The following is a 9,640-nucleotide window of genomic DNA, read 5'->3' as shown; positions in this document are numbered from 1 at the left end:
CAGACACGGGGAGAATTTGCAAACTCCACACAGACAGTGACCCGAGCCGGGATTCGAACCCAGGTCCCTGGAGCTGTGAAGCAGCAGTGCGAACCACTGTGCCACCCGTTGATAGGCAGGCATAGGAGTTTATGATGAAGATGTTTGACTTTAAAATGGGGACTGAATCATGCCCATGCTCCCCTACCCAATTGTTCAATGTCTTCAAAGCCCACTTTACCTGAATATATGAATTAGGGGGGGTAAATATGTGGGTTTGCGGGGATAGGGCCTGGGTGGCATTGTTGTCGGTGCAGACTCGATGGGCCAAATGGCCTACTTCCGCACTGTAGAGATTCTATGATTCATACTCAATCTAAACTATAGGATATCAATTAATATCATGTTTGTGCACATTGAATCTCAACTTTTTTCCCTGGTAAATTGTTTTGTCCACAATTTAATGAAAATGTCTTGTGTTATCTTGTCATGCTATAATAAAAGTCCTGACTCTGCCCCTGCGCATATCCTATCACAGCAGCACCATTGGTGAGAGGGTGTGATAACATTGACATAACATTAACAATAACATTGTAACTTCCATTATCAATGTGGACACATAAGCAAATATAGCAATATGTGCAGAATGTATATCATTTTAAGTGTCTGCGAACCCAATTATTTCCTCCTTTACACTTGTTTTACATAATGCCACTTGGCTTAAGACTTGGTATGCATATGATACAGACAATTATATATATGTATGTGCATATAGATAGCATATATAATATATAAACTGTAATGCATACGGATAAAAGTGGTTGAAACATAATGGTCAGCAGAATTAGCATTCTGCTCAAAGCTTCCCTTTTTATTGTTGTGTTATGAAAGCAGATCCCAGTCTGTTTAAAATTTCACAGTTTACATCCATAGTTACTTAGGTGATTAGTCTTTCAAAACTGTGATCATTTTCATTTTTTTTTTGCCCCAATGACACGTTTTAATGAAAGATTAATTAACAAATTAAATGAGTGAATAATTCTCAGAATAACACTGAATTGGAGCCTGGGTGAAAACGGAGCTATAATCATAATGAGATTTTAACAAGTTCTGCTACATCCTCTCAGTTTCTATCGAGATAATTGTAGGTTGATAGCAATAATAAATTCTATATGCGGGCTACTTCAGTTCCCCCAATGCCAAAATTATTCCTCTTGGTTTAAGATGGAAGACATTTTGTGTAATTTTTCTTATCTCTCTTTAGTCATGTACTTTAAACTGTTTATGTGCATTGTCTAAAATGGGAACTGTATTACTGTGTATTGAAATTATTTAACTTTTTTTCCTTCCATGTAGAATCATGTGGTGCAGGGAAACTTATGAAGTCTTACAATGCAGCAGATGTTGCAGTTACCTTATCATCTTTCATTTCACCAAAAGAAAATGAACTAGGCCACAGGGTGTCATCTTTACCTACTTCAAAAGAGGCCTGCCTGTTGGACCCACCCTCTCCTCTAAGACTAGCTGATGTGCCTGAGCATACTTCAAATGATTCCTCCACGCATGCCATTTCCCTTACGTCTTGTGTTACAAAGGGCGTGAGCTATTTGTCCGTACCAGAGGATTCTGACAAAGCCCCATTCAGGTATATGGAGCCCAAAGGCATCTCGTCGCTGTCTGACGACTGCTTGATGCAACAGAGCAGAACCTGTTTGGGCTGCTTCATTGAGTCAAAAGAAAGCATTGACGCGGAACCTGGAATCAGCATGAAAATAGGTGACATGAACAAGGATTGTGACACCTGTTCAGCCTCTGATATAGGGATTCAGTGCATGAGTTCAGGAGAAAGTGCAAGATACGGGGATCAGCTGCTTTCGGACCAACTGTTAAGCTTTACTGTGCACAAATCTAGGACTACAGACAAAAGAGATGTGGAGAAATCTGACAGTGAGTCGGAAGATATTACCCAAAAACATTACTATGAAGGATTACTGCTGGACAAATGCAATGGCGAGGAAGCTTTATTATCGAATCCTAGCCAGGATTGGGCTTATTTTGAGTCTTTTATTAGCGAAAGCAAAATAGAACTGCTTGACCTGTGCTCAAAGAATGAGCTCTCAGTCAATCTTTTTGCAGAGGAAGAGGTGGACAATTACATGTTTGATGATGAGTCAACTCTGAGCAGCGATGTCTGCTCTTTAAAGATTAGGTACGAATCCTTTCAAGACAATGTCAGGGAAAAGACGAATGTACTTCAGGAAGAAGCACAGTTAAGCTTTTTTCCTAATGTCATCTCAAATTGCACAAAAAAAGAGGGCAAAGCGTCCGTGAAAATGAACTCCGATCCCTCACAAATCAAATCTGATGAGATTGACATCTGGGATGAGGACGACCCATCAGAAGAGAGGGCGGGAATGCAAAAATATGGTAGCACTGTGGACGTAAAGCTGTATGCAACTTCGAAAAGAAATCAGTTCTTCGAAACCAACCATTCCGTAGAAGATTCAGGAGAGTACAGTGATGACAGCTATGGAACAGATTCCTCGTATGACACCATTAAAGGCAACATGGATAGTATTAGGTATCTTGCAAGACAAAATGCAAATTGCTCTGGTCAACTAAATTATGCATTACGTGCCAAAAGGAAAGTACGGTATAGTGATGACTACCTGTACGATGTTGACTCTATAGAAAGTGAAAAGATTTCGGGAAAGAAGGAATGGCCAGCAGATGGTCCTAAGAAGGAAGATGATGATGAATGGTGCCCACGAAAGCGCCGAAAGTCAGCTCGGAGAGGACCGCCAGTTATTATTAAATATATCATTATTAATAGGTTCAAAGGTCAGAAGGATATGCGAGTGAAAGTCAGTAAAATTGATGCCACCCAGACAAGTGTCAACTTGACTGCTGAAGCACTAGGTAAATATGAAAAACTTGCACCTTTAAAGGAATTTTGGTGCCAAAAACAATCTAAGCATCTGTTGTCAGTGCCTACTGAAAGAAGGAAGAGGCCACATTTAAATAGTGCAGTGTCTAATGTGTTTCTTGCTCATCCTGCCAAGAGGAAAAGCAAACAAATTGCAAACAGACACAGGGCACGTAGAGTTCGACTTGAGCTGGGGCCCAACAAGCAGATCGAGTGCTCTTTTGATCCGGTTGAAACTAAAAGACTGACCTATGAGGATAGAGAAGAGATGAACTTTGTAGATGCCCAGACAGTTGCAGTAGAAATCCCTAGCTGTGCAAATGGCTTGTGCTCCACCAACATTGCATCAGGGACTGCTTCGATGAGAAGTAAGTTGCAAGGAAAGTTTGACAACCGAGTAAAGGAGAAAGGCAGACTAAAAAGACTGAAATTAAAAGCAGAAGCCAAACTGAAAAACACCAGCAAAAAGATCAAGATGGCAGTTAATAATGACATTGAGACAATGACAAATACAAGTGAGGTGGATTCAGCTGAAACAAGACAGAATAGTTCAGGTAGCCTTCTGACTAATGCCATTCATTGCGTCCCAGACAACTCCCATTTATCTAAATCGTGCCACGCAAAGGCTGCTGCTAAGAATTCTACTTTTTCACCCGCCACCTGCTCTCCTGAGAAGCCTGTGCCATCTGCTAATGCTGCATCTACTGTGCAAGTAATCCCTGGGGGGTATTTACAGACACTGCTGGATGCATCCGATTCCATAAGCCATACTGGGCTCTCCTACTTTCCACATCATTCTGCCGTTGCTTCCAAGCCACTGAATCATTTCAACCCTTCAAACCTCACGCAAAGTTGTGTAATGTCCCCTCCCTCCGAATCGGAACAGCAGCAGTCTCCTCTTTACCAGGAGGAGAAACAGAGCTTTGAAAAGTTGTGGCACACAAAGTCAGAGTATTCAGCTATTGGCAGAGCGCCTGCCATTCTGTCGACTAGTATGGTTGGTGTAGTGTCACTACCAATAGAAGGCACTAATCTTTCAAGAACCGTTAATGACAATTATCAACAGATAGAAATAGACAGCGATGAACTTGTGCTCAGCAAGAATTATTCCCATAACCAGCCATTGCAGTCAAATACCAGCTATCAATCATGCATAATAGAAGACGGTGATGGCAATTTTCAGCTCCATCGAGATTCAGTAGCTCCAGATGACACCAGACTCATCAGTTTTGATTCAGTGGGTTCTTTGTCAGCAAGCGCCAATAATTTTAGCTCTTTAAGTTTGAAGTCATGTGAAAATGATGGCGAGGATGATATGAGCGATGACTTTTTAGCCCATTGCAGCCCCAAGCTTGTAATTCAGCAGAGCGTTGATGAAGTTGCACCTCTAAAGGAATCTGCTGATCTTCTCGACATCTCAAACTTCACCCCCGATCGATTCAGGCAAGTGACACTGTCTGAGATTTCCCCGCCAATCACACCCGACCTTTCGCCTGAAATAGTGGGACCAGAGGTCAAAACGTCAGGCAAACCCAAAGACTTTCAGGAGCATGCCCAGGCAATGCTTGGAGATGCGAGTGAAATGAAATGGGGTACAGTACCCCAGGCACATGATCAATCTACGGAGACATTTATTTTGAATAATCATCAATTTCAGTTTCATACCTTTAATAATGAAGACACCAGTGAGATGGCGGAAACAAACTCATTTGAAAAACAGACTGGCATGCTGAAATTAAATAACAGTATCAGAGGACAAAAAGCTAAGAAGAGAAACACCTCAAGTAAGCATGTGGGCCCAAACCAAAGCTCAGTCCCGAAAGGTGCCAAGAAACCAAGGAAGCCAAAATCTGCGAAAGTTACCGAGAAAACTCAAAGCAGAAGTAATTCGCGTCAGAGTCCTGGCACTTCCAAAAACTCCAAAAAATCAGTTGGTGCAACACACGCTAAACGGAATGATCAGGCACTGCTGCCTTCAGCAAACAGCAAGTCATTGGATGCGCTTGTCAACAAAAACAGCATATCACCTTCTGTTCAGCTGCTTCACGAGACTCTTCCGCATCGCGGTCCTGCTGCTGCACGGGGTAGAAAGCAAAATGGGGGCAATAGCTCCTGGCCTTTGAGTAAAAGGGCCAATGTTGGTTGGTCTGGGCAGAGTGTAGCAAACAGTAATAATCTCCTGGTTGACGATCAGAGAGAATTTGAAGAACCCAGTAACATACTTTCGAATATTGCCTCCGGAATGGCCGAAGTCCAACGTTTTATGATGGCTTCTATTGAACCAATCTGGAGCCCTGGGGGTCATAACATTACCTCGGGTACATGCCAGTCGCTCGAGGTGAACAGCCTGAAATGGAAAACTTTGAACATTTTGGGTGGTACAATGTCAGAATCCAAAAAGAAATCAAATAGTTCTTTGCCTGCTAAAAACCGGAGAGCAACAGCCAAGGCCTTAAGTAACAAAAATCCTGCAAAATCCACAGTTCCTCATATCGCTGCACCAACTGGTCCTAACAATGAATTTCATTTCAGTTCTGGCATGCGAGGTGGCATTTTTGACAGAAGCTCTGATACTTCAAGTATTCCTGCCAGTAATGGTCCCATCCACAAAAAAATGTACCGCCACAAAGCAACATTAAAATTGTCAGGGGATGAAAAGAGTAAGGTAAAGAGAGCAGAGCGCGAACAGCAGCACAAGAACCCATCTGTGACAGCCTCTCTTGAAAAACTGAGGTAATACAGCACTACAGTGGCTGTGATGCATCCTTTGCTTTCCCAGCACCTTCTAAGCCCAGGCACTGCCCCCTTATTCCCCCACCCCTCTTTTTTGACGCACGAATTGCATGCCAGAGGCAGTTCCCCCCCTCCCCCTCCCCCCTTTCGAAAGGAATTATTTGCATGAGATCTCCTAGAATGGCAAACTAATTGAGGGATAACTTTTGTTCTGTCTTGGCTGTGATATAATTAACATGGTTGCCATTAGTACTGCTATTTCACTTCTTCGGTTTTTTCTTAATCCTTGACAACATTTTAGTAGACTCTCTACATTTTCTACAGCTTCTGCAAAAAAAAAATTGAAACCCTTTGAACCGTGGAATAAATTATTTGGTTGTTTCCCTGCAGGAAAACTGACTGCAGTTTGCTCTCAGTAAAAATGGGGCCTTTTGAGTTTTACCTATGTTTGAAGAAGATTAATTTTTTTCCAGCAGAACAATTGCGCTTATGTTTATTATTCTTCGGGATAATGTTTCACAAAAGAAGAATTATTCAGAGGCCTTGTCAGTGATCAAACAAAAAAAAATGGAAGTGCTGGAATTAGAAGAGATGTAATTGTTGTGTATCTTGAAAAGTTAAGTATCTTAGTAAGACTGCTGGCTCTATGCCCTAAAGAGCAGTAGAGCTTCTCCACCGCTGATAATGTACAATAACACATGCACTACTTGCAAAAATCTGTGCCAAACCATGAACAAGTGTAAAGATAGTTTTATGACAATAGGAACATAACAACTTTGATGTTATTTTTTTCTTTATATATGTTTTCAAAAAAAAAAGAGGGAAATAAAGACAAAATTGAACTTATTATTCCAGTAATATTATGGCAAGTCCCTTGAAGCACCTGCAGCTCATCATTGTGGATTATGGCACCTCAGTCATTACCAAAACACTGACGACTAACAATTCAGCACTGGTTCCAGTTTGCCAAATATGCTTACCTCATCTGCTTGGCAACACACAAGCTCACTCTGGGGAGTCTAGATGGAATTAACTGGTTTGTGTTCAGTCTGAGCTTTATGGAAAGTTCGAGCAAGAGATAGATTCTGTGTTTGGAACGAGTCTGAGCAAAGCAGGAAGTGCTGTCGATGGGCCGAATGGGGACTTCCTTTCCATTCAAACTTACGACAAGGTCATAACGGACAATTGAAGACGGTGAAGGTAAGTGCATGTTTTGATGAAGTAGAGAAAAGCTTGTTTAAAAAGAAGTAAAAATGCACAACAATATTTCCAATGATTCTTGCTGAGCGGTTTTACAAATCCAAATTAGACTTGGTTCTGGTGGTAAGCAGCTGGGGACCTGTTCAAAGATTCTGAGTAAGCCAGTGTTCGTTGATCATGCCCTGAAGGAGTTCAGTCAATGTAAGGGTGGTTATGAATCAGACAAATCAAATATCGGAGTACACCTGGAAGGTATTGGATTGCAAGTCAGCACAACTCTTACAGGCTTTATATAGATCTACGGTGAGGATGAACTTGGAAAATGTTGTGCAGTTTGGGTCATTGGACCTCAAAGGGCATTATAGGTGAGATAGAGTTTAGGCTTTGAAGAGGTGAAATTATGAAGAAAGGTTCACAGAACTAAATTCACTTTCATGGAGGAAAGACTGAGGGAGGACATGGTGAAAGATGTAGATGAAGTTGACATCAGCAGATTGTTTAAGATGGACAGAAGGCAGAGAGTTGGGATAAAAGGTTCTTTCTCAGAATGGCAACCGGTGACAAGTGGTGTCCCGCAGGGTTCAGTGTTGGGGCCACAGCTGTTCTCTTTATATATTAACGATCTAGATGACGGGACTGGGAGCATTCTGGCCAAGTTTGCCGATGATACAAAGATAGGTGGAGGGGCAGGTAGTATTGAGGAGGTGGGGAGGCTGCAGAAAGATTTAGACAGTTTAGGAGAGTGGTCCAAGAAGTGGCTGATGAAATTCAATGTGGGCAAGTGCGAGGTCGTACACTTTGGAAAAAAGAATAGAGGCATGGACTATTTTCTAAACGGTGACAAAATTCATAATGCTAAAGTGCAAAGGGACTTGGGAGTCCTAGTCCAGGATTCTCTAAAGGTAAACTTGCAGGTTGAGTCCGTAATTAAGAAAGCAAATGTAATGTTGTCATTTATCTCAAGAGGCTTGGAATACAAAAGCAGGGATGTACTTCTGAGGCTTTATAAAGCACTGGTTAGGCCCCATTTGGAGTACTGTGAGCAATTTTGGGCCCCACACCTCAGGAAGGACATACTAGCACTGGAGCGGGTCCAGCGGAGATTCACACGGATGATCCCAGGAATGGTAGGCCTGACATACGATGAACGTCTGAGGATCGTGGGATTATATTCATTGGAGTTTAGGAGGTTGAGGGGAGATCTGATAGAAACTTACAAGATAATGAACGGCTTAGATAGGATGGACGTAGGGAAGTTGTTTCCATTAACAGGGGAGACTAGGACGCGGGGGCACAGCCTTAGAATAAAAGGGAGTCACTTTAGAACAGAGATGAGGAGAAATTTCTTCAGCCAGAGAGTGGTGGGTCTGTGGAATTCATTGCCACAGAGGGCTGTGGAGGCCGAGACGTTGAGCGTCTTCAAGACAGAAATTGATAAATTCTTGATTTCTCGAGGAATTAAGGGCTATGGGGAGAGAGCGGGTAAATGGAGTTGAAATCAACCATGATTGAATGGTGGAGTGGACTCGATGGGCCGAATGGCCTTACTTCCGTTCCTATGTCTTATGGTCTTATGGTCTTATGGACTAGAATAGAAGATGCAAGTACTAATTACACAGATTCTAAACTGAATGGTCAAATGTTCCCCTCTGCCGGTATTTAAAAGAGAGCTGGATCGATATTTATTGAGAAAGGGTATTGAGGAATTTAAAGTTACTTTAAAGCCCTTTATGGATTCATCCCTCTTTATTTTTGTAATCTTCTCCCCAACACACCCGCTCCCAGAACTCTTAGTTCCTTGCTCCGGCCTTGAGTGCAACCCTTTTCCTATGATCAGCCTTGAAGACTATAGTTCCAGGCTTTGGAATTCCCCCCCCAAACCTCTCTACCTCTCCAGTCTTTCCTTAAAACCTTCCTGCAATCACATATCTTTGACCAATTATTGATTATCTATCTCAAGATGTTCTGTACCTCGACATTCATTGTTTTCCTCTGAAGTATCTAGGAACTGGTTGTTCTACTTTAAACGGTGCAAGATTGCTGATGCTTCTCCTTGCTTTTTTTCTCCCTGGAGAAGGAATTCAGGGAACCTGGTGGGAAAGAGAAAGCCCATAATAAACATTTTTGGATTCTCGATGTAACCAGCGTGATGGACCAAATTAACTTTTCTTGATCCTGGCTTTGTCTTTATGCACATGTCACATGAACTGTTTTTTGAATTGCTTCTATGCAGTGAGCTAGGTGTTGCAGTACTGCACTCAACTGAATGCTGCATCTCCAGGCTGCCTTAGACTGCCTTTTCTTTGTTCTTATCATGATTCCTGCTCTCTGTCCACTCAGCTGCAGCTGCTGGCTGCTCAGCCCCAGAAGGCACTAAAACCCATGGTTTGGTTAAGTTTATTTTCTTGAATAAATAAGAGGAAATCCTCTCTTCCATTTTGGATCTCTCTCTCTCTCCTGGTAAGTCACATATGCCAGCCCACCGAGACCCTGTCGCGGTCGCCATTGTGTAAAGGTCCTTTTACTCTCCACACAGACTGGTCTCGGATGCCACTGATAACTGTGGGTTTCTCTCTCCTGCCGGTGTTCAACTCACAACCTGGAAGTGTCACGCTGGGACAGCTTCGCAAGAGAGAGAGAGAGAGAAAGCCTCACTGTTTATTCCTGACCAGTGAGCTCACCCTTATGCCACACGAGTTACCCTGGCTGCCACCTATGACCGTGTGTCTCTCTTTCTTGTAGGTAGTAAAATATAACCCAGAAGTGCCACACTGGGACAGCTTCACAAGAAGGAGAGAGAGA

General features: G+C 42.5%; 1 protein-coding gene across 1 annotated transcript; it reads left to right on the top strand.

Annotated features, from left to right (window-relative positions):
• Window positions 1–1,358: 1,358 nt before the first annotated feature.
• LOC144492409 (neurite extension and migration factor-like) lies at window positions 1,359–6,661 on the top strand. Its single transcript, XM_078210418.1, is given in 3 exon segments — window positions 1,359–5,638; window positions 6,494–6,579; window positions 6,582–6,661. Coding segments are annotated over 3 exon segments (4,446 nt in total).
• The last annotated feature ends 2,979 nt before the right edge of the window (window positions 6,662–9,640 follow it).

Source organism: Mustelus asterias, chromosome 4, assembly GCF_964213995.1.
Source record: "Mustelus asterias chromosome 4, sMusAst1.hap1.1, whole genome shotgun sequence".
In the NCBI taxonomy this organism is placed as follows: Eukaryota; Metazoa; Chordata; class Chondrichthyes; order Carcharhiniformes; family Triakidae; genus Mustelus; species Mustelus asterias.
This window is presented reverse-complemented; position numbering and strand designations above follow the sequence as displayed.